The 26141-nt window shown below is 44.6% G+C and overlaps 1 protein-coding gene across 1 annotated transcript; it reads left to right on the top strand.

The window, feature by feature from the left end:
* Positions 1-17246: 17246 nt before the first annotated feature.
* On the top strand, positions 17247-20517 carry LOC136548522 (uncharacterized). The gene is made up of 2 exons (XM_066540015.1): positions 17247-17273; positions 19828-20517. The coding sequence occupies exons 1-2, from the start codon at positions 17247-17249 to the stop codon at positions 20515-20517; spliced, it is 717 nt and encodes a 238-aa protein (XP_066396112.1).
* Positions 20518-26141: the final 5624 nt, after the last annotated feature.

Genomic DNA, 26141 nt, shown 5'->3' on the forward strand with positions numbered 1-26141 from the left:
AATACAAGCAGATAGTGTTTGACATTTGTGATCTCCTTCTATCAGAGATGGAGGATACTATTACAGAGGGGTTTAGGGGTCATAGGCAGCTGCCATATGCTCACTGGATTACATTCTTAATCCATAGGGTAGTTACTGTGAGGCCACCTGAGATGCTGGCAGAGTATAGTGGTGCTACTATAGAGTTCCCTATATACAACATGACACAGATGATCCGACATAGTGCAGTGAGGACACCCAGCTAGCCAAGCCGATGTCTAGAGGTGCCAGAGTCTATAGCTCAGCAGGATGAGACCATTAGGGGCATAGCAGCTATAGAGGAGGAGCAGCTTGATGCTCAGCAGGAGGGGATTGTTGCGAGCGACCCTAGCTGACAGCTCAGATGATGACTACCAGCCTATTCCTCAGATGCCTCCATGACAACATGACCATGAGGCTAGTAGCTCTAGTTTACCTCCACCTGCACCACAGACAGACCTCGCTCTACTTGCCATACTTGAGCAGATGAGGTAGGATCAGGCTCGCTAGGCTCAGGAGATAGCTGCCACTTTTGCACAGTTTCAGACTAGGTAGGATGAGTTCCAGCGATAGCAACAGGTGATCCAGTAGGAGTAGTAGGCTATACAACAATAGCAGTAGGCCATGCATCAGCAGCAGCTTCTCATGCAGCAGCAGCTACTTGGATTTATGAAGCATGTTGTGACAGCTATTGGGGCTCCACCGCCATAGCCTTCACCCTAGCTTGGTCAGCCTACCACCACTTCTATGACTCTAGCATTACAGCCTAGTGGGCTTCAGAGTCATGGACAGCCACCAGCACAGTTTGCTTCACCTACAGAGTAGGTGTCCAAGTGGTTTGCCTCACCAGTGCTAGCCCCGTAGTTCACACCTTTTCAGATGGGCTTCACACCGGCTCATAGTTCTTTGCTGCTAGTGCCAGATACCTCAGTCTCTAGGAGCCTTGGAGCAACTTTCAGTGAGTTGACATGGCAGCCTACTCCACCATATTGACATGTCCTAGGTCCTTCTACAGTTGCACCTATTACTGAGACTATAGAGACGCTCCCTTCTTCTGGTGCATTATTAGAGCTGCTTGCTTCAGTGATACCTGCATAGTCTACGGTGGCTCTAGTCCCTGATTCGACCTAGACTACTTTAGCATCGCTTCTAGCTACATAGGGTCAGACAGCTCAGAGCTTAGGGTCAGATGATGATGGCACATAGTTCTAGCTCGCTCCTCGTACCTCTGCTGCCTGACTCGTCCGCTGTAGCCCCACTGACCGACCCTTAGGTTTTGGTGTTTGACGCCAATGGGAGAGAGGGATCGAGTATGTTATACTAAGGGGGAGTGACTTAGGGGAGCTTAGTATTCTATTATATTTGGTTTTTATGTGTGATACACTATTATGCATTCATGTGTTTACTTTTATGCATCAAACTATATTTATGTGATAGTGATATCTACGTGATCGTGATATGTGACATGTGTGCTCTCTACTTTGAATCTTTTATGTGTCATATTACTTGTACTCATGCTTATTTCATATCTTTTGAGTACATTATGTTGGCTTGGGTCATATAAGCTTGCCTAACTCCCTGGTTCTTATTGTCAAAAACTTATATGAACCAAGCATGTTAAAAACCTCAACTCTTTCACATACTCGAGGTGGCATTGTCATCAATCACCAAAAAGGGGGAGATTGAAAGCATCTAGGCCCCTAGTTGGGTTTCGTGATTAATGACAATACGTGATTACTATGACTAACTTGTGTTTTGCAGAGGCAATTAAGTTAGGTCATGGTAATGGAGATCGATTGGGCTATCATTATGGTCATGCCCCTATGATATAAATCATTTTGGTTTTCAATGGATGAATGACATGGTTAAGGATGGACTAGTTCTAAGTATCAATTGGAGTGGAAGAGACACTTAGAGTAGTTTAGGACTTTATTTTTTCCTTTGGCCATTCTATTAAGGGGGTATGGATGGGTAGCTTGACCTAGGTGAGTCTAGTGAGTTAGGTGTGGTGCACACTTGCTAAATCTAGCACTAGGTAGCTCCTAAGAAGCCCTTAGCTCCATTGAAGCAAACTTCATTCACATATGATCGAGAGCTGGAAGCGAATGGAGGGTCAAATACTGATCGAACTGCTGGCTCCAGAGTGACCGAACGCTGGCAGTAGAGTCCGGTCAGTTCATTTGATCAAGATGAAATCATCTGGTGCGACTGGACGCTAAGAGGTGAAGTGACTGGACACTGAGTCCTAGCGTCCGATCGACTCCAGTAAGGTTCTAGAGAGGGAAAATCACTGATAGGACGCGTCCGGTCACCACTTTAACACTGGAGTTCAGGGGAGAACTAATCGGAGCATCCAGTCAACATGATCGGAGCGTCCAGGTCACCCCATAGAGGCACATAACGGTTCGTTTTTAGCCATGGTTATAAATACTTCCTCCATTCATGTGTGGGGGTACCTTTTGCTCATTCAAACAACCAAGAAAACCATTGAGAGTGTCAAGAAGAGCAAGGTCCTAGTGAGGTGATTGATATTTGAGAATCCCAAAGAAAGCCCTCATTAGTGAAAGCAAGAGTAGCAAAGTATGCATCCACCCTTCTCATTAGGCTTGTCGTGGTCAAGTGAGAGTTCGTGCTTGTTACTCTTGGTGATCGCCATCACCTAGATGGCTTGGTGTTGATTGGGAGCTTGGTGATCATCCAGCGGAGCTTGTGAATGACCCAACTCAAGTCGTGAGCGGTTGTGGGTGATTCACCATGACTGGAGTGTCAAAGAATCAACCTGTAGAGAGCACTTGATCCTTGCGCTGGATCAAGGGGGAGCTACACCCTTGCATGGGTGCTCCAATGAGGACTAGTGGGGAGAGGCGACTCTCCAATACCTCAGCAAAACATCGCCACGTTCCTCCTTCTCTCTTTACTTTGAGCATTTACTTTAAGCAATTCAATTCTTGTCTTTTACATTGATAGAATTGCCATGCTAGAGTAGGATTGGAACATGGGTTGCTAAACTGTTTGTGCGGTAGATCAATAGAAACACTTTCTAAGCACAAGGGGTTAATTAGGCTAACTGTATGACTTAATTATTGCAAAAGAAATTTGGAAATTAGCCCAATTCACCCCCTCTTGGGCATCTTGATCCTTTCAATGCATCAAATATAAAGGACTCAAGTGATATTTTGTAAAACATAAGAGGCTTAAAATGCTTCGGGGCTTGCCCTTTAGGAAAGAAGTGGGTCGGTGGTCAGGGCACTCTAGTAGTTCTTCTAGAGCCTACTCCTTGCCTTTGGGAGCTACGGGCTAGGGTGTCTCCTAATTTTCTCCGCCTCTTCTTCGAATTCCAGTAGGGTTACTCCTTCGGGCGATCCTATATGTATGAGCATGAAATAAGATATCATGGATGTATAGATAATGACATGGATGATATGATATGATAAAATGCATACTCCTAAGTATCATTAACAGTAATGTATTAAAGTGATAACAAGATAAATTTTCTTTTACTGAGTAGGTGCATATCTCCTCTCTAGTAATTAAACAAATTTCCATTTAAGCAATTTCTGGGCTGCAAGACAACAACCACTTGTTTTGACCATAACTGGAGTTATACACATCCAAACAATAATGTTGTGGACTTTCTGGAAATCTTATCAAATTTCCTACAACTTTCTTATAATCATCTTAAGATGACTCAGTATCTATCTAGGTCAAACAATTTAATCTTTCAGATTTGTCTAGAGGACAAGCAAATCTAACAGCAGACTTCTAGTAGCTATAACTCTTAAACCATTAGGCCTATGACTATAAAATTTTAGGACAAGCAAGATGATTAAGTTATCTACAACTTTGTTATTAACAATTTTCACAGGAAATGTCACTATCATCATGAATCTGTCAACACAACAGAAATGACTCATACAACCATTTAGCTGAATTATAAAGCAATAATTAACTAGCTGCCTATAACCAATTAATTCCAAGCACAACTACTAATATCAACAGATCATATGCATCACAAGCACCATAGAAAACATCATGGTTAAGCCCAAATAATTTACTTATGTACATTTATTAATTTCCTTATATAATAGGGTGATTTAGAGGATAATTATTTCCAATGATCAATAAATTAGGAGAAAATTACAATAGGTTACATATGAACTCAGTAGTCAACTGTACAAATTTTATGCCATTTGGATAATTCTAGCAACCTCTACAAAAATGACAAGTTGCATAGGCTTATTTTAGCAAAAATAGTTTAGCCTAGTGAAAAGTGACAAACAACAGATTTTATATTTTCTTTGCTTTCATCCTAGCATAAGAACACTATGTAGAAATTTGCATGATCATAAGTTATGTATTTTTACCCCAATTAATTTCACCAGAAACTAGCATTTAATTAAGGTGAAATAGAAAGACCACATTCCAATTATGCCCACTATAGGTTTAGTATTTTTTCTAGCTATAGCTAGCCAATACAAGACCCACAAAATTGGAATCACAATTTTACCACTTCCCTAGCTAAAGTTATGCATTTAACAACATAGAAACAAATTTAAAAACACTTTACTAGCTTAATTTAATCCCCCCAGAAAATACCCCAAATAGTAGGTGTTATATTTTTATCAAATAGCATGATGAATCTAGCAAAATTTGGATCACCCCATTTGGACACTCCTAGCACAAGATATGGATTTTTGAAGTTTGCATTTAAATCTGTGAAAACAAATAAAGAAAACATTTAAAACTCTGACTGATAGCTGGGCCCCATGGTTCAACGAGAGCCACACGTCAGCGAGGCAGAGCAGAGCATCGGCTTTGACCTATGAGAACTCACCGACGGTGAGGTCTCCGGCGATAGCATCACCACCACTACACTCGTCTCGTTAAGCCGCATTGAGGGGTACCCTCGGTTGACTCAGAGGCTCACCGGAGCAAGCTTCGACGACGGCCATGGCGTCTTGGCGGTGATGCGTGGCGGCACACCAGCCATCTCTGGCCATGAGAGACTTAGGCGAGCTCTGCTTATAGCTCTGCAGCTAACCTAGCTGAGGCTAAAGCATGAAGGTTAGGGTTAGTAGCGGCATCGAAGGAGCATGACCATGTGCATGGCGGCATGACGGCGCGAGCACAGCGATGGTGAGGTCACTGTTCTGACAAGACAATGGTCCATGATGGATCTCCATCTTCGATGATGGTGCTAGGGTTAATGGAGATGTGGAAACACGTGCTAGAGTGGGACGACGGGACCTAGTCGGTGCCGGCCATGGTGAGCTTGAGCTCACGGACCATGGTGGACGCGTGTGGTGTGGTCACGCAATACCACTGTGGCGGCGGTTGTAGCAGTTAAACTAGCTATGACAGTGAGCTACTATGACTTAAGACGATGACAAACTAGGGGAGAAAGAGGTAGGAGGAGCGGTGGATAAGGCTAGCTATGGTGAGCTTGGAGCTCGGCGACGCTCCATGGCCATGGCAGCGACTGGCGACGTCAAATGCCGCTTTACCTTGGCTCGAATTGTGGTAGTGGTGGGTTGGGGAGGTAGAGGAGATGATGGTGGAGCTATGAGCACTGATGGATTGGATGGAGGTGCAGCAAGGATGGTGAGTGCTAGCCGGTGGAGGCTCGACGACAACGTGCGGGTGCGGTGGCCGCTCTGGCACGACAAGTATGAGAGAGAGCAGAGCGAGAGCGAGAGAGCGCAAGTGAGAGTGGAGAGTGAGCGTTTGACCTCTTCTCCTCTTCAGCACAGCAACACTGGGGCCAGCGATGGCGTATGGCCACCACGCAGCGTGCATGCACTGACGCCAGTTGGCCATGATGCGCGCGGCTTGCCAGGTTCAAACCAGCCATCAGGTCGACTGATAAGCCATCTTCATGCCATTGTTACTCCTAATCCGTGCAGAATTAGCAAAAACTCCCTTACTAAGATTTGTAGAGCTATAGGAGATCTACAACTTTATTTTAGAAAGTTTAGTCAAATTCCCAATGGCTTTTCAAACTACAACACTCTAAACTGGTATACTTTGAAACTGTAAGTCATTAAAGACAGAAAATTTCACATGTCCCTAAAATAGCATTTGATTGATTCTTATGGGCTCTATTTGAACATGTTAGGCACTGAATTAGCTCATGACCCTTAAACAAAGTTTGTTCCACATAAGATAAGCTACAACTTTTATTAAGGGTGCACTACCATGCAAATACTCTATGTGATAGTCCAACTTTGGTCAAAGTAGGACCATGAAAAATGACATTATGAGTAAACTAGGACTTAGAAGCAAAATTGGCCCATGTCATGAATACAAACATCATTCCATTTATCATCCTAAATATGTCTAAGGTGTTTTTGTGACCTCACAACCATCTCTCACATTGGTCACACATGATCACAAGCATATGTTGGTATATAAGCAACATCACATGTGATAAAGAGAAGGTGAATGAAATGAAACTTCACATGCCTATGCTCGTGAATGCTTGGATTATGCTTATGCTCATAAAATGCAAGTGCCAAATGCATGCTTAACACTAGGGTGTTATAGGTAGTAGGTCCTAGTCCTCTCAACCTGTCCTTCTAGGTCTGACCTTCTGTGGCCATAGATCGGGGTACGGAGAGCACGCCGAGCCTTGGATAGAGGCCCTCCTTGGGCCCACTGCTCAATGGCCCCTGACCCAACTCTAGGGAGTTGGTTGGTTTTGGGGGATGCTCGACCTGAGTGCCCATTGATCGGGGGTCGGGTTGCTCCATCTAGGGAGTCAATGCAGCCCCTGAAGCCATTGTAGGGCCTCCCTGCCAACAGGAGTGGCAGCTTCTGGGCACATCCCTTTCGCTGATGTCTTGCACAAGCGGTTGATGGCATCTGGGACATCATTCCTTGTGGAGGAGTTAAGGAGTGCACCCCGACACCATCCCACTTCGTTTGGGAGATGGGACATTGGGGCCACGTGGAACAGATCTAGCGGAGGAGGAGCCATGACACTTGGTGCACGTAGATCTAGGCCATCAATGGTAGCCGGTGGGCCCTAGGGGAGTTAGGTCCCCTCAAGTCTCATGAGGAGGCGTGCGTGGAGTGGGCGGCAGTGCGTGGAGGAAAGTGGAGCGGGGACTTGACTCATCGTTAGTGGTTCCCTAACTCTGCCTTTATTGCATGGCCGTCATCACACAACCGCCCTGGGGCGTGCTGCAGGGATTGAGGAGATACCTAGGTGGGTTCCCTAGGTCCCCTTCAAGCCATTGATGGCTGATCAGAGGGCCTAGAGCCACTCATAGCACATCATCTAGGGCTATAAAGGGGAGCCTTGGGGGACGCGACATCTTTAATCGCTTCCTTTGGCCCCTCCTCTTCTTCTTAGATCCATCTTCTTTGGCGGCGATGGTGTTGATGAAGTGCGACGCTTCCCTTTGGGTGAGCCTATCTTGGTTTGCTGGGTGATTGCTTCTTCGAGGGTGGAAGGACTCCAGCGAGGCAGCCACAACAACTACATGAGGTGGCAGGAGATATTCCACGGTGCTTCACGGATTTCGCTTCATGTAGTGTGGGTCACTGCCGATCTTCTCCAATCTTCATCTGCGGCGAGGCTAACCAAACCCTTGGGGGCCCTCAACCTAGGAGCCTAGTGGTGTGAGCCCTGTGGAGGGGGTTAGGGTGGGGTCTCACCGTCTTGCCCTTCGTGGACCCCCCTATGCTTGCACCTTAAGAAGATCTTGGGAGGTTGGCCCTTCCTAGATCAGCCAGCCGGCCTTCACCACTGAGGCTCTCCTCCCACTCTAAGGAGGAGAGGAGATCATCATGGGGTTGGGGTGCCATCCCCATGCTAGATTAAAGTAGGTTTTGCCACCCTATATTGTAATTGGGTCATTCACAATTAACAAAATAAATTACATTTGTTTGTAATCCCATTTGCTCTTGAGTCATGCTCAGAGGCTTCGTCCCTCATTGGGATGGGCTATTACGATGATGGCCTCATTGGCCAAGATTGCCCCACCCATGCTACTAGCAGGTAAGTCCGTGATAACCCTAGGGTTTTGGTCATTCCATGCCCTAGTCATGTCCCCTAGAGGGGAGATCCTTGGCTTCTCGATCAAGCCGCTTGTATAGTTTTCAAGCCGATCTATCGGTGCTTTAGGACTAACTGCCTCCCTCATTAGGTCACCACGAGCAGCTCAGGATCGGTAGTCAGACATCGCTCGTACAGACTGGTCAGGACACTTTTGGGCATCCCAACATAGTCACGTGGGCTCATCTCCCAAGCGTCCCTCGCACTTTAGGTGCTTCGGGTGGCTTTGAAGCCTAGTGGGCTAGCCTTAGAACCCTTGACAATGCCCCTTCTAGCCCCCAGACCATCATGTGGTGGGGTGGCCTGATCTAATGAAGGATCAGGAGACAGGCAGTACCTACAAAGAAAATGAAATAGACATAAGAGAAGGGAAAGATGACATAACTGGTAACATGTTGGTCTGGGCTATTCTATTAGCGCGTTGCTGATCCCTCTCCTAGTCATCTCGCTTCATCTGTCCCATCCTCACCTTGCTCGGGGGCCTTCTATGATAATTCTCCTTCAGAAAGGTCAGCAGGTGGTTAGCTTAGTCGATCCTCTAGTGTAGCCAAGCTTCTACTAAGGTGGCTCAAGATAAAAGAGACAATCATAGAGACAAGCGAAGCAAGAGGGTTTGGAGGATGGGACTTATCTTGGTTTTTGTTATTGCAGAGGTAGGCCGACGAAGGAGGTCGGTAGGTGGGTCATGACTCGGGAGATGATGCTTCTAGGCAGATGGCTTGGCATTGGCCTTCCCTCATGGGGAAAGGTTAGAACTCACCTCGATTAGGTCAATCCCTTCTGGGGGCCTGAGCGCCTGGATAGAGGGGATAGCTAGGCCACCACTACCATCAGTGACCTTGTTCACCTCGCTAATGCTTGGTCGATCGAGCGCAGCTGCTACCTTGGCTACTTCCTCCACCAGTGCCCTTCCCATGTCATGGCCAGAGCCATCAGGATCATAGGGGGCGACGTAGTCTTGCTCATAGTAGTAGGCTTGCTCGAAGCTCCCCTTGACGGTGATGACCCCATTTGGGTCGGGCATCTTGAGCTTTAGGTAGGTGTAGTTGGGGATGACCATTAACTTGGTGAAGCACGGTTGACCTAGGAGGGCATGATAGATGCTGAGGATGTCAACCACCTCGAAGGTGAGTGGCTCCTTGTAGAAGTTGTCTGGCTATCGAAGGTGACATTGAGCTAGATGCGCCCGAGGGGGATGGCTTCCTTCCCCAGCACGATCTCATAGAATGGTGCCTTGCTAGGGCATTGGTTACTATGACGGATGCCCATCTTGTCAAGGGTGCTGGCGTAGAGTATGTTGAGGTCGCTACCCCCATCCATCACCACCTTAGTGAGGCGCGTGGTGCCCACAATTAGTCTGACCATGAGCGGGTAGCATCCCAGATGAGGGACACTATCGAGGTGGTCTTCCTAGTCGATGGTGATGGTTGTCTGGGACTATTGGAGCCATGTCAGAGCGGCGAGGGTGTGAATGACATTCACCTCCTGCTCGGTGATGCGGCACTGCTGGTGGGATTTGTAGGCCTAGGAACCCCTAAAGATCATATGGAAGCGCTCGGCCTCTGGGAACTCGTTGTCTTCCTCCTAGGCGCCTCCCACCAGGTCACTGGCCTTCTGGGCAGGATTTTGGTCCTTGCCCTATTGGCCAATGGTGTAGCAGATATAGCCCTTCATGGTGGCATAGTCCTTGAGGAGGTGCTTTGCCTGCCCCCCGTGGAACGGGCAAGGGGCCTCGAGCACTGTCTCAAAGTGTTTCGAGCATGTGCCTTGCCCATGGAACTAAGGTCTGGCGACATGGTCGACCGTGGCAACCAACTCCTCCCAATGGTGCTTCTGATCCTTGTTCCTCCTATCGTGGTGTTGTTGGGATGAGGCAGGGTCGGCGCCACCATTGCCTCCACTAAGGTGATCGACGACCTTGGTCTTACTACTAAAGTTGGCCTAGACCCCCTCCTCACCAGTGGTGTACTAGGTGGTGATGTCTAGGAGCTCCTACATCATGCACAGGGTCTCACGACTGAGCGCGTGGACGAGCACCTTATAGGTTGTGCCACAAATGAAGGCATTGATGATGTCAGCATCAGTGATGTTGGGGAGCTCATTGTGCTTCTTGAAGAAACGCTAGATGTACTCCTAGAGGGTCTCATTAGGCCTCTACCTACAATTGCAGAGATCCCATGAGTTCTAGAGCTGAGTGTACATACCTTGGAAGTGGCCAATGAAGACCAAACGGAGATCACCCTAGTAGCGGATGCTGCCAGGCTCTAGTCAAACTTGATAGAAGCAAAGGAAGGTACTAAATGATGAAGTCATCATCCGACCCCCTGGGCTTCATGGCAAGGTAGTAATTCTCTAGCCAGTGATCTAGGTTGGTCTCACCATCATACATGGAGATGTGTGTCGGTGGCCGAAAATGCCTAGGGTAGGGAGCCGCCCAGATCACTGCCCCAAACGTCGGGGGGCAGAAGTGATCTAGGATGGCGCCCTTGCCCCACCATTCAGGGGTATAGGACTATGCCTAAGCATGGTGCCTAGCCTCAATGGTGTCACAGATGTTGCGGTCATCACCGATCTGGTGGTGCGCCGGGGATGCCGAGGAGAAAGGTCACGCTTTCGCTCCTACCAGGGGCTTGGCGCTCTAAGTGCATGGCCGATCAAAACTATTATCGCTGCTTCCCCCTACCTGGGAGTAGCCATCATCTAGGATGGCCGAGAGAGCATGGTGTGATGCTAGGACGCCAAGCTCTGGGCCTACTTCTCGAGGGTGATGCAGAGGAGCCGCTTTGCCTCATTTAGCCGCTCGTTAGTCTTTGGGTCTAGCATTGTCAGAGATATCTTCTAGGCGGTAGGCGGCAGACCCCATGTTGTATGCCATGTAGGGGGAAGCAGAGGCCACTGGGAGCCCCCGTGCGGGCATTGTCGTCATCAATGAATGGGTGTATGTCTTGTTGCCTCGCAAAGTCCTGCCTTTGGCACTCATGCTCTGCCTCAGCGGTCTCCAAGTCCACCTACCGAGCTTGCAAGTGGTCCTCCTTCTACTGAAGGTAGGCCATGTAGCTACTGAGGACTCTAGTCTAGTGGCATGAGCCCAGGTGCCTCCTCGGGTAGAACCTCACCATCGATGAGGTAGCACATGCGTGGAGAGGCATTGTAGTCGATGTCAGTTGGAGTCATACTCTGAGTCATTCCCGAAAGGATCTCAAGGAAGCTACATAGGGATGGGACATCATTCCCCACCATGCCAAAGAGGATGGCGCTTCGCTGGCGCCTCGCAATTGATGAGGTGCTCTAGCTCCATCTAGAAGAATGCCGCCTGTGTTTTGGATCCTAAAAGGTAGGTCTAGGAGGTAGTGTAACACCCCTGGGGTTATCACCTTCGTTAGCTCAGAGGTCAAGGCCTAATAAATCCCTTTGAATACTGTTTTTAGTGTGTGACTTACTTCATGAATAAAGGAACCAATTAAGTGTTACCGATCCACTTATCTTGGGCTTAAAAACATTCGAATAATCCTATGAACAAAGGTTGTTTAGGGTTTGTTTTGGAAAAGGCATGAAGAAAGTGCTTGAAAATGCCTAATAGTAATTCTAGCAAATGAATAGTGAATGGCTTAAGCCTAGAAAGCAATTTTTATAAACAAAGATAAAATATAACTTGTATTTAGTATTTTGATAAGATTTAAAGTACAAGTTTAGTAGATAAAAATGCAACTTTTGTTCTGGTGAATAGATGTTGTTCAAAAGTATTTTTGAAACACTAGCTCCATGATTTTGTAGTGTTAGTTGCCCCTAAGTGAGTACTTTAGCATGGTGAAGTCCACAGATGAGTTGGAGTTGTCGTGGCATCGTAGAAATTGCCCTAACTTTGTTAGAACGTGGTGTCGATCTTGTTTCGGGCTTTGGTCATGAACTGGCGTTCAGCATGATGAGCTCATGTTGGCACCTCTCTATCTCCCTCGATGCTCACTCTCCAGCCATGCCTGTTGCTTGGATGAGAAGCCCTTAGTGGCTACTAGAGTCTTGAACTCTTGTTTTAATCTCAACTGGGCTCTAACCGGTTGGTTTTGATGCTTTAAAATTCATGCTTAGCACGTGTCTGGCCGTTCAGCCGGGAGTGCGTGGTCACTGCGTTTGATGCGCACCATGGCTGCCTCTAGCCTCGCACATGCATGGGCAGGATGATGGTGGCCGCCCTCGGCCTAGCTACGGCGTGGCCATGGCTTGGCCACCTTTGGCTGTGACGCCTGCTACTGGCCGATGGTCTCGGCACTCGCCCCTCTAGCGCTACTGCCTAACTACTACGCAGTTGTCCCACCCGCTGCCCTTCATGTCTCGAGCCGTGCCGCTGCTCATGGCACTGTCCCATGCCCTCCGACTCACCCAATTGCTGTAGCATTTGTTCCCAGTCGCACAACCAACCTACCAAGCCCGAGCTCGATGTCGTACATAGTCTACTGCATCGCGACACTATGCTGCTATGTGCATGTGGCCACATGTGGGTGCACCTTTAATGGCTCTATCCAAGCGCTAATCGATGCACCACCTGCCCCTCACTCATGTGGTCATATCCCTGTGCTACCATGCCTTGTCGGGTCTTGGCTGGGCCACCTTTGCTAGGGCTGCTTCCCACGACATGGCGGTGGCAGTGCACCACTCTCCCTTCCCCTTTCTTAATCACCAGCTAAGGCTTCCTAGTCCAATTCCTCACGTTAGCGAGTAGCAGAGAAAATTAGCTAGGTTCCCTATTCACACTGAGTCTAGTCGTTGTCTATATTGGTCAAATTTGGTATCTCCCGGCTGTTGGTCATGTGTGCCGCCGAACCGGTAGGTTGGGAGGTAAGGCATGTAGGAGTGGTAGCAGTTCAATTGCTTGTAACCCTGATCTCACCTTGACTCCCTCCATCCGGTGCTTGCGCTACTTTGGCCAGTATGCTCGATGATGGTGTGGTGACACATCGGTGCCCCACTCGGAGCACCACCGCACAGTTTGGGCGCACATGTCTATATCACCTCGGCACTCCCCAGTTTCAACCATCACCATAGCACGGTCCTCGGTGAGATCCTGATGCTTCCCCACCGTCTCTACCCATCCGTTAGCACTCTAGGTCATCGGAATGGGTGCGTCGCCATCGTCGATAACCGCTCACCGCCGCAGCTCGTGTTAGTACATCCCTGAGCCCCTAATCGCCACCTAGCCATGTGCGTTTATCCATAGATGGTGGTCGACCCCTTACTCCCGTCTTAGTGAGCCTAGGTTGCTCGGTGTAGCTTCCCTATGTCGTCGGCCGCTGCGCCAGCGAGCACAGGGATTCCAGGGACCTACCCGTGGTGAGGATGAAAACTACCAAGGGCTTGGTCACAAAGCCACTTCCGATAGGAATAGTACACATGGTAGTCATACTATTACCTCGAAGCTTAGGGGCTTCTCTACAAAACTATCATCGCGCATGGGCTCCCCGGCCTTTGGCTGCATTTGGCCATTGAGATGCACGTGCGGCCGCGCCCGTGCTAGGCTACTAGGCCAAATCGATGGCCACCAACCCTTTTCTTTTTCTAAACTGTTTTCTAATTTAGTTTTTAAGGTAAACTTCTAAATTCAATATAAATTTGTGTAGTTAACCAAAAATTGTGAAACTAAATTTGTTAGGTTCCTAAAATCATGATCTATCTACTAGTATAATTGGTTCACATAGCTTCATAAGTATTTTCAAGAGTGATCTAATTAATTTTAGGTGCTTAATATTGTTAAAATATAAACTTGTAGGATTTGTTGTGATAAAGTGGTGATAGTGTTGGTTCTGAAACTTTCACAATAAACTCCTAACATTATTAGGTGCTCACGGTAATTTTTGTAGCTCCATAATGATTAGTTTGCTAAGGTAGCTAAATGAGTTCTAGTTCAAATATATATAGAAGTTTAATTGATAAGATGCCAAAACACCATAGGATTGTAAAACTAGAACATTTTCTAGGAAACGACGCCTTACTCAACAACATGGATCTGTAGCCTAGTATGTTGGTCATTAGGGCTAGCTCATTAGCTTGTGAGGGTAATCATATTTTTGAGAGTATTAGTTGTCGTTGATTAATTATGCCTCTGTGTTGCATCCACGTATATTATAGGAACAACGATGGATTCCAGAGTCATCTGTAGTAGCAGAAAAGATGATGCCTTGGTGATCGTGTCGCCACGATGGAATGCTAACTTTTGGTTATATCTTACCTAGGCAAGCCCCGGTGCACAACCCCTATTATTTTACACTTTATCTTTTGTTTGTGCATTAAGTTTTAAGGAGTTGAATGAAACCCACTTGCATATATATATATATATATATCCTTATCCTATGAGTCCTACTAGTATGTCAGGATCATGTAGATTGCTATGCTTAAGGATTCCAACAGAAGTCGAGTGATTACCTGTCACTCATGAGAGATAGGAAAGATATTATTGTTGTTATTATCATATTACTATCACATGGAATATATATATCAGGATGATAATTGGAGACCAGGCGGAATGGTACTTTGGATCTAGACTTGGTTAGGCATTCAAGCGAGGCTCGGGTTGCATTTGTTCCACCTGTGTCCATTGAGGACCGTCCATTGCTGTGGATGGTAGTCAGGTCATAGACTTATTATCCTCTTGTCATGGGTTCTGGCTCTTTCCAGACCGACTGATTGGAGACGGGGAAAGGTGGCGGTCTAAGCACCATACTAAGACCGAGTCTCAAGTGTGGGGCTTGGAGTCCAAGTTTGGATGGGGACCTAGACCCCTCAATAGGAGTGGAATGGGTTGGTCTCATTTGTGCCTAGGGTACAAGCGATGCATATGTTTTGGGGTACCCAACTGGGATACATTGGTTCGCAAATCACTGTTTCTGTGAGACGATATGACTTGACTATGGTCTAGCACCATAGTAAGAACTAGAAGGGGATGAAATGGTTCTGATTGCTTATCCACATGCTTGAAAGTAGCATATGTGCTTACCTAGAATGATTAGCTAAGTAACTATCAGCACAAAAATGTCGACACACAACAAGCCGGAAGGATCTGCTTAGGATGAGCCCGGAGATCCGCTTGGCTTCAACGCAGGACCCATCGACCCTCGTATTCCTCCCAAGGCATGCTAGTCAATTTGACCCTGCAATTGACAAGGAGAGAAAGTTTATTAGTAATTTAAGGTGGAACATGCCGGTCTTGCCTAGACAGTTCCAAGTGTGCCGCTTCGGGAGCAGCCAGACGGGAAAATCAAGTAAATAGCCGATACACGAAGAAATCGGCTATTACGATCGGTAAAGCTTATGGGTCATGATTGATTTTATGTTGACAAGTATAATGCATGCAGATGCAAGTAAAATCATCAGCTATGTGAGTATTATTAGTGTAAAGCATTGAACCGATGAATCTAACAAGAAAGGATATAACATGTGAACAAATTGACTGTTCAGTATGAATGGATCTACAAATGCTCTAAATCTAATCTGTTACCATCAACAGTGAGGTTCAATCAGATCGATGATAGCTATGATGATATTAACAAAAAAAAAACTGAAGAATCTATAAAACCATCTATACATTAATAGGCTTTTCGAAAGTCATGCTATATACGTGAGAGCTCGAGCGGATAGGCTGAAATAGCTGATTCAGGTGAAAAAAAGGACTACAACATGTGAACAATTGACTATTTAACATGGACAAACCTATGAACTCATCAGATTTAACCTGCTATCTCTAACAGTGGGGTTCGACCAGGATCGATGGCAGCTATGATAAAGACAACAAATCAAACCTTTAAAGCAAACAGATCTATTCATATTTAACAGAATCATGGAGACACACTGTAGGCTGTTAAATCATAGGCGATAGGCTATTTAGCCGATGTAGGCATGGAAAATAGTTAAGGTGACGCTAGATCGAAAACAAATCTACCAACTAGCATCCTCTGATCTAAAGTGCCATCAGTGGGATCAACCGAATAGTTGCAGCCATAATAGCGAACTATAGACAAGATTTAACCAGCCAGCAAACCTCTTCAAGATTAGACATGCCTTAACCGCGTACTATGCATGATCAAGATCAAAGTAGAACAACCGATTAAAACTTAACCCACCACTCAAAGTAAGAAACATCGTGTTGTAACAAAGCAAACAACTGAGCTAAAAGGATATGAGGCCGATCTAGATCGATCTCGATCGGGCAGATTGATGTTGCTAAAAAAAACAAAGGACAATAAGAACATCAGCAAGATCGGTAACTTAATGAATCTACCTAAGGGATGCCATCCTTAGGTAGAGCCGATAACTTGATCTTGATCTAACTCAAGCAGTGGAGGTCGACCAAACCGATGCAGCCATACTTGAACTAGACAAGAGTCGATAACTAGCTTATACTAGAGTTCATAGTGGAGGTCGAACTTAACCAATGCAGCCATACAAATGGAAGTATAAGCCATGATGGTACATATAGACAAGCCAGAGGTCGGCCGGACCGATGTAACCTTGCTTGTTGAAGAACTTACCGAGATCTACTCTACTCCTACTCCTTAGGGTTGGCATAGAGCCAAAAAAAAGTAACTCCTAAGCATGAATCCTATTCAAGTATGTCTCATTACAATTTATGGTATAAGAGAAAACATCCCTAATTTAAGATAACTTGGACCCTAATCTTTCTCTTTTTGTAGAGTCCACCATGTCATTCTCAATGCCAGCCGTAGCTTATTGTTGTTATCTGCTGATGTCATCTGAAGGGAGCCGATTCTAGTGTCGCATCTAAATCAGCTGATATCGATCCTCGTGTAATCGATTCCTTGATTGACACAATCTTGGAAGCTTTGAGTTTCATGTTTTTCTTCCCAAATTTTGGTGTAAACACATGCCCCCCAATTTTGGGACAAAATGATTTTATTCCAAAATTCCTATTTATTTGTTTACCACGTCGCAACTGTTTTTTTGAAGATATGCGCGTGACTCCCTAACTTCTCAGTCTGAGTTTTATATGATATCCCAACAGTATCTTTTCCAACTTACTCAGCCCATTTGCTTTCCCCTTCTTTCTCGAGCAAATCTTAATAGCTGATGCCGCCATCAGCCAAAGCCTCAGCCCTAGCAAATCCTCTGCCCCATCAAGCTTTTTATTCAAGCGATCCTCAGATTCAAATCTATTTTGGCTACAATGGCGATTAGCGACTATGTCCCTAAGGTATGCTTCCAAGTTTCTATTCTCCAAGTACCGGCCGCTACCCTGCATTTCCTTTCTTTCTCAAATTTATTTCATCCGATTTCTAGGAAATAAGGAACAAAATCTTGATTCCATCAGCTGTTGCTTCTAATGTCTATTTTCTTGGGCCTATGGGTGACCCTGATCCATCTGATTTTATCCATCAAGAAACCAACCGAATCCCCTATAAATAGTCTGTAGTGAATCTATCCTCCTAGAACACCAAGACTCCCTTCAGGAACTAGCCCAAAATGCCTATGGGACGGAGAGATTGGTTTCGTAGGGTATCAGAGAAAAAGGCTGGAGATTAGGAGATTTATGATTTGAATTAGTGTTTGACACTCTCATTGTCTGGAATGGAGAGGAATGATTCACTCCTGATTTCTGCATCTTATTTCTAGTCCAATACCCTGAACACTTTTGTTTTTGGTCATGGCCCAATGACCATCACTCTAGCTGATGTTTACATGTTGACTGGCCTTAGAATAATTGGATCAATGCAGCCTTATGATTACTTAAGTGCTGGTTCTAAGAAATTAGAAAAAATATCAGACTGCACAGGATGGGCAATCTACATTCTGAACCATATTGGAGACGGATCAACTATTAGCAAAAGAGAATATGTGGCTTTTCTGAATATGTGGCAAGGAAAATTCATCTTCTGTGTGTCATCTTGTGGTCCAACTTACAATCATAAATTAATGGCAGGAGCAGCTAGCAGTAGGCATTGAGATTCCCCTTGGAAAGTATCTATTAGGAGCTGCTTATCATCTGATGCACCAGGTAGCTACCCAGTTGCTAAAGAATGAACTAGTGCACACTATTAGTGGCCCTTGGTGGCTGATATAGATGTGGTTAAACTTGTATATGCATAAGATTGTAAGGCCAAATCTCTAGAATTTGAGCTTTCCCTCCAACTTTGATGAGGAATACAGAGATGAAGAGGGAAGAACCCATTAGTGCATGAACTATGGTGAAGCCACATCGGCCATAATAATTGTTGTTGATGTTGGCCATCTCTTCAGGAGGTTTTATAGAGGGTTTGATGTAGATACCCTAACTTGGCTACCCTATGATAAGGATGAGAATAGTGTGCTGGTCTTTCCATTCAAATTTTGATTTGAATTAGGTTGCTCAGACGAAACGACAGCTGCAATCTTTAGCTCCTTCATCAAACCTTTGTGTTCTTCTAGCCGAATTTCATCATGGCCATGGCAAAATGTCTATAGGTTCCTTCGTTCCAAGCAACTTTCCAACCTATGAGTTTTACAACCCTTCTTTTGTAGCTTGTTAGTTTGGCCATGGTCAACTACCTCCTCAACTGTTCTTTAAGGATATACTAAAGTCAAGAGAGGATATTAGTGAAGTACTAGAAGCCTCTAGAGTCTTCCAACTAGGAGCAGATCTTCCTTCCTTTTGCTTGCATGACTAGGGCTAGGGTCAACTTCTCTTGCACCCTGTTTGACTGCTGGTGGCAAGAATGGTGCTCCCACCTCTTCTGTGGGCCGATACATCCTAGATGCATAGCTTTGGAATGAGAGTTTGCTTTTGATAGTGAGGTAACTTACCATTCCTTTTTCAAAAAAATATTCGATGAATTCTCCTACCAACTGTTCTATCAGACCTTTTCAGAACACCAAATTCGATCCCCCAAGCTTGGACAGGAAGGGGCATCCTATAGATTATCAGCCACCATGCCTAGTTTCAAGAATAGGATTGACTGCACCTCCACTAAAGAAGCTAATGAAAACCCATGCCTCCTCTACAATTGTAACATATCAATCTTCAAAGCACAAGGCGGTCCCAGGGGACATCCCAAAAAACTATTACTAGGAAAAGACTCTGCAGAATGAGACCATCAGCTACTCAGGTAAACAATTCATCTTCTCCTCAAAATGATTTCCAACTTTTGATCCTCTTTCTTCATAGTTCTAAACCATTGCATCCTAATCGGCTCTGGGTGTGGAACTGTTGTCCTAGGCATTTAATTTGGCATCAACTGAACTTTCATTGGTTGTTCCTTAGGAGGAGCCGATTTCAGGTTGAGCCAACCGATGCTTCTAAGACTGTTTGAGATGAGAGCCTTTCTACTTCAATCCCTGATGTTGCCAAGGTATCTCCTCAAAATTCTTCATTTTATTCAATTTTCACCTTCCTCTGACTATTTACCATGCTAGACACTCCCTGAGGATACATTCACACAAGAGCAGGAGTCTGATAGTCTTCCTATTGAAAATGATCCTGTTGTTGTTGATACCTAGACTATCGATTCCCAAGTTTAGTGCACAATTTATGGTAAGAAAGTAATATATTTATTTTATCCTTCTATAGCATTCATGAACTAAAAATCTTCCTTGATGCTTACAGATACCAATGTTGAGAGTTTAGAGCCGATTCAATTAGATACCATTGGTGCATCATCAGTCATTCCTTCTTCTTAGATAAAAGATATCCTAGAAAAGGTACTATACTTGCTTCATTGTTCATCTTATTATCAACTGATTCAATCCTCTTAACAAGATTTTCTTATATATAGGCACTTAATCTTCTAGCTTCAAGCTACTCTTTCAATCTTGAAGAGTATCTTGATGAAGATAAAATTAGCTCATCAACCACCTCTTCTAGAGAATCTCTATCAAAAGAGACCAAAAATTGGCTAAGGGACATATTGCCAATGCTTGAGAAGAATATAGCCGATTTGGTCCGAGATGCAGATTTAATGCAAAGAGTCTTGTTGGCCTTTAATGGTAATGCATCCCCAGTTCTTACCAAGGTCTTGTCATCTTTGTCCATCATTGAAGATCAAGATCCAAAGGTGAAAAAGGCTCAGAGGAGATTGTCTAACCGTGAAGCTTTACTAGCCAAGAAGAACTCCAACAGGCAAGAGGCCAAAGAGCTAACACAACTGATCAATGATTTGAAGAACTCCTCTCTTAGGATCGATCTAGAGCTGACCCAACTAGAAGCCAGGCGTGCAGAACTTGAGAAGGAACTAGAGAATGTGAAAACTACCATTGATCGCCATAAGTCTAACCTAGCTCAAATACCTGATGCCATTAAGCAAAAGAAACAAGAATTGTTGGCCAAGGTCAGAGAAGGCAGGGTCATCCACAGTAGCCTTGAGGACATTCCTGGATCAGCCGAAGAAGACAAGCAGCAAATCACAGAAGTCAATGCTATCCAGCTAGAAGTATTGAAAGCAATCCAGGATATTCTAGACTTGTAATCTATATATCAACATGTATCTTGCATAGAATCAATGATAACCATATCTCCTATCACCTTATTGTTTTCCTTGTTTCAGCTAAAGCACCAATTTGAAAATAGTCGATTCTAGACTTCTAACCTTAATCCGATTAAGTCTGAAAACCAGGGCCTATATTAAGAGAACCCTTTGACCTTCGGTCTTTAGTTATCAACGTCGCATTCTCTTCGGCATTAGTGTGGTGGCACTTCGCCTCCTATTAATTGTGGTTGCCCTTTGCACGTCCCGAGATGTCTACCACCTTGTTTTGTGGCTACAAATACCTATCGAGGTCTCTAACATTGAACACATTTATACTCATAACTATTCCTTGTTCCTTTGCACTTCTCCACCCTTGCAAACTCTATAGAGGTTTCCTTCCCCCTTCTCATAGATCCAATCGACTCTATGGCTAGTGAGGATAACCAAGGCAAATGTGTGGCGGAGGAGGTTCCGGAGGAGGACATGCCGATGAGCCAGCGCCTTCGACGCATGAGGTGAGATCGACATCTTCTGCTCATGGCGATGAACTTTTCTAACTTGTTTATAGGTTTGTCTTGAATGATAGCCTTCATCCTCTTCCCAGGTTCGGTGAGCCCTCTGATGCTACATCCTCTGTGCCAGACTTGTCGTCAGACTCCTCCGATTCTTGTAACGGCGACAACGCCCAATGTTTCCTTCGAGAGTGGAGGGTAGCCCAGGACCGTTATTTTTAGGCAACTCAGGAAAATGGCTAGCTTGAGATCTACCTCGAGGTCTCTCAAGCCACCCTTCACATGGTCGAGGAAGAGGCTAGTGCTGCTTGGGCATGGCTGGTCGAGTCCAATGCCATGGTGGTGGGTAAGACGGATTCCAGGAACACCTTTATTATGATTTCCACTGTCTTTATCTTGATAGTTCTTCTATTTTTGTGATCACCAGCCCAAATGGTGTAGTTGGAGTCCCTCCAACTAGTGGCAAACACGACTACTATGGCTATCAATGCCCGGGGCCCCCTCATCAACACCCACCTCCACGATGTTCCTAGCCCGCATCCAGGAGATTATCCTTGAAGATGTTCATCATGGTGCATCAGTGGCACTGGCTATGATGTAGGTCCAGACTGGGTACGAGCTCCATACCATGGAGACTGGTTTCCTAGTGGGCTATGACCCAAAGGAGCACGAGGACTTGATCGAGGAGTTCATCGATGCAGCGGAAGCCATAGTAGACATTACATCCGCTCAGGATGTGATAAACATTGTTTTTGATTAGTTTGTACTTAGGCCAAACTAATGAATAAAATCTTCTACTCTTCCATGATTGTGTCTTAATGTAATGTCTTTGTATATGTCACAATTGTCTTTGTTTTTGCTTTTGCTCTATAGGCAATACATATCGTATCGACTTTTACCCCTTCGGGTTTATTTTTGAACTAGAGGCGATACCTTTCTGGTATCAGCTATTAGAGCCGATGACTGAATGAACTAGCTATCAAGCATCAATCCCAACAATAAGATAATACTCCTTCAGGCATTTTCCATTGATCGCTTCTTGATAGGTTGCATCAGGACTCTTCAGACTAAAGATTAAACAATTGATCGATCCAGGCCAAGCATTTCATTAAGCAAAATAGTGTTTGAACTTCCTTTAATAAAAATATCAGCTCTGCTTTGTACTCAAGATCCAACTTAGTGCTCTCATACATTAGCCTAGGCCTATCTCTAGGACCAATGTCTATCTCCTTTAATCCACCGGTCGACACGGATCCATGCCCTGGCTTACCACTTGTGCCATCTATCAGATTATCCATTAAAACAAACTCTCAGAGCCGATTACTTGGATCGGCTCTTGGCTTTCATTACTAATCTTAATGAAGCCTTCTTCCCATAGCTTTCCAAAAAACACTCAAAGTCTTCTAGCTCCCAATATACTAGATCGGTTGTTGCGATACTCACAGATTCATCAGCGCGAACCAGCTCAACATCATCTCCATGCCACTGAATCAAGCATTGATGCATGGTTGATGGTACACAACAATTTGCATGGATCTAGTCATGACCAAGGAGTAGACTATATGAACCTTTTCCATCAATGACAAAGAATGTAGTAAGCAAAGTCTAATTTCTGATTGTTAATTCAATGTTCATTGCCCCCTGGTCTTGGATGCATTACCTCAAAAATCCTTAAGCATCATATAAGTTACAATCAAATCTCCTAGCCCCTTGCCAAGCTTGCAAAAAGTGGTATAAGGCAAAAGATTGATAGAAGCACCTCCATCCACCAACATCTTGCTCATCGGCTTTCCATCAACAAAACCTTTTACGTATAAAGCTTTTAAGTGCCGATGCTTGACCGGCTTATCAAATATAGCCTACTATATCACTATTAACTTAGCAACTATTTCCTCATACTCTGATTCATCAAAATCTGAATAAACTTCTTGGTTTGCTAGAGCTCTAAACTCTGACGGCAATAGGAAAGCCATTTGAATATTAGCTGATGGTTGCCCCCTATCGGGTGTTTGTTTAGCATGCCACACTTGAGTCTACCAAATATCTGAGCCTGTTCTAGTTCTCTATTCCTTAGGCATTGCACCCTTCTTTTTTGGCTTCTTATCAAGCCTCCTGGACACCATTGGACTTTCTGCCAGACATATTCTTCCTCATTACTTTTCTCTTCATAATTAGCCCAATTTTGATCAACAACTCGCTTCCCAAGGCAATCATGAACACTTTTATTTTTTATGGGCCAATCCATACTATCATGATGATACTCTTCTCGAGCATGGATAGACCGGTGGTTGGCTTGAGATTTCTTAAACTCCCAATATTGCTCGCTACACTCCGGACAGTTATTTCTAGTAGGCAATTTCAAACCTTCGTTCCAGCAATGTCTAAAGAAAGGATAATTCCAATGTGATTCAGCTTTCTTTCTTTCATACCTCTCTTTTTTCTGTTGACACTGGTATTCTTATTCTTCTAACCAATGTTGATAATCCTTTTCCTTTTGTTGCTGCCATTTATTCAACAAAATTTGAGTTGTAACACGTGGCCTTGTCGTGCCATCCCTTGATGTCACTCCCTTGCTCATAACAGCTCTTTTGTTGGTCATGACGCCTTCTAATTTCTCTATATTCATCAGCCGATATTTGCATCTCAGGATTGACTATTCTAGCTTCTCTTGATCTAGTTGATGTTAGGACTTTAGTCTTCCCTTTGAGCAACCTAGCATCAACCATGTTCTGATCTCTTGGGTAAGGATTATCATCTACTTTCATCTTTTGAGGTGTATCAAATTTGAGCCTTCCTTGCTGAATAGCCCTCTGTATATGTTGCCAGAAAACTCTACACTCATTAGTGGAATGAGAAGTAGCGTTATGAAATTTGCAGAACTTCTTATTCTTTAACTAATCAGGGGCAACATAAAAAGATTATCGGGCAACTTGATTTGTCCCTTCTCAAGCAAGAAATTGAAGAGCTTATCTAATTTTGTGACATTGAAATCATAGCTCTGTTCGACTCCTCTTCCCCAAGGATTTGGCACCATTACTATCTTCTTACCCCAATTCCATTCAGCCGTAGCAACCTCTTCTTCTTTGCCCTCATAGTTGTCATCGACTGAATATGGATTATAGGCTTCGACAATTGCGGTACTTTTCTAGAATCGGGTATCTCTGCGCGTATTCTAGAATTGGCTATTGAGCGCTGCCACTCATTGAGCCAACTAACCCAAGTTGTCAAACTCTTGTCCTAGCAGCTTCTCTCTCCATGTTGGCAACATTCCTTGAATAGCCAAAGTAGCTAGCTGGTCATCAGTCAAGTTCAATGAGAAGCACAAATTTCTAGTCTCTCGGAACCTCTGAAGAAACTCGATGCCCGATTCATTAGTTCTCTACTTTATAGTCATCAAATCGGTAATCTTTTTTCTCATTTCCTAGTGTAGAAATATGTATGAAACTTCTTCTCTAGGTCAGCCCAATTGGTAACGGAGTTAACTAGCAGCAATGAAAACCAAGTGAAGGCTGGTCCTGACAAGGACAAGGTGAAGAAACGAACTCGATGGAACTCGTCAATGGATTCTTTGCCCAACTATGTAAGATACCGACTAACATGTTCTATTGTACTTGTACTATCTTGGCTAGTGAACTTAGCAAACTCTGGGAGCCTATAATCTATAGGAAGAGCGACCAAATCATACCACTCTAGATATGGGTGTTTGTACGAGATGGTCTGCCCTTTTGGCTTTAAACCGAATTGATTCTTCATCTCTCAGTCACTCTAAGCAATAGCTCATCTGCATTTAAATTTGGATTTCTCTACAATTGCTGACCCATCTGTGGATTAAAATTTTGGGTACCTTGATACCCCAAATTTGGAATCATGTGAAGGGTGTTGTAATCTGTGCAATAATGATATCCTCATGGAACCTCTATCTGTTGGGTCCTTTGCTGGTTTGCTGCTTGAAGTCTCTGGTTATAGATGTTAGGATCTATATCTCTACGAATCCTTTGAACTGATGGTGCTATTTTTTGAGGCGACGACAGTATTTGGCCTGATGTGCCAAAATTGACCATTTGATCCTAGATTTGCCCCATCAGCTGTTGCACATGCTGTTCTGGTGATCTAGGATTATATTGTATCTGATTAGTAGTGGCACCCTGAACTGGCTTAGATGAGCTCTAAACTATCTGGACATCATCATTACCAGCTGGTGCTGCTTCTTGATGACTAGTACTGGCTTGATTAATCCCCTGAGTCGACGGATGTGGAATGTTGTAATAAGCCGGCCCAACCTGATAAATTAGAAATCCATGAAACACCTCTTTCATGGTGTTGTGGAATGTGTTCAAGAAAACTATATTGTGGTTCAATATGGCATCATGAAAAGATTTGTTTACAACCTCCACGAAACACCTATCCTCAGCTTCATCTACATCTATCTGCCCATGCAACATAACTCTTAGTAGTGGATATTTCTGAACAACCTTATTGTCACATGTCTTGGTGTAGAACAATAAACACTTGTTCTAAAATTCTTCTATAGCTTTGTGGATGATATCTTTATCTCCATCAGGTAGGTCTTCATAAGGCACCATAAGGATGCCATTGTTGTTGTAAACCACCATGATGATTGTGGTGTCCCACTAGGTGTGCCACAATGTGTGTTGGCACAAAAATGTTGACACACAGCAAGCTGGAAGGATCTGCTTAGGATGAGCCCAGAGATCCGCTTGGTTTCAATGTAGGACCCATCGACCCTACATATTCCTCCTGAGGCATGCTAGTCAATTTGACCCTGCAATTGACAAGGAGAGAAACTTTATCAATAATTTAAGGTGGAACAAGCTGGTCCTACCCAGACAGTTCCAAGTGTGCCGCATCGGGAGCAGCCAGATGGGAAAATCGACTAAATAGCCGATACACGAAGAAATCGGCTGTTACGGTCGGTAAAGCTTGCGGGTCGCGATTGATTTTATGTTGACAGGTATAATGCATGTAGGTGCAAGTAAAATCATCAGCTATGTGAGTATTATTTGTGTATAGCATTGAGCTGATGAATCTAACAAGAAAGGATATAACATGCAAACAAATCGACTATTTAGTACGAACGGATCTACAAACGCT

The sequence above is a fragment of the Miscanthus floridulus genome, chromosome 4, assembly GCF_019320115.1.
Source record: "Miscanthus floridulus cultivar M001 chromosome 4, ASM1932011v1, whole genome shotgun sequence".
Taxonomy (NCBI): Eukaryota; Viridiplantae; Streptophyta; class Magnoliopsida; order Poales; family Poaceae; genus Miscanthus; species Miscanthus floridulus.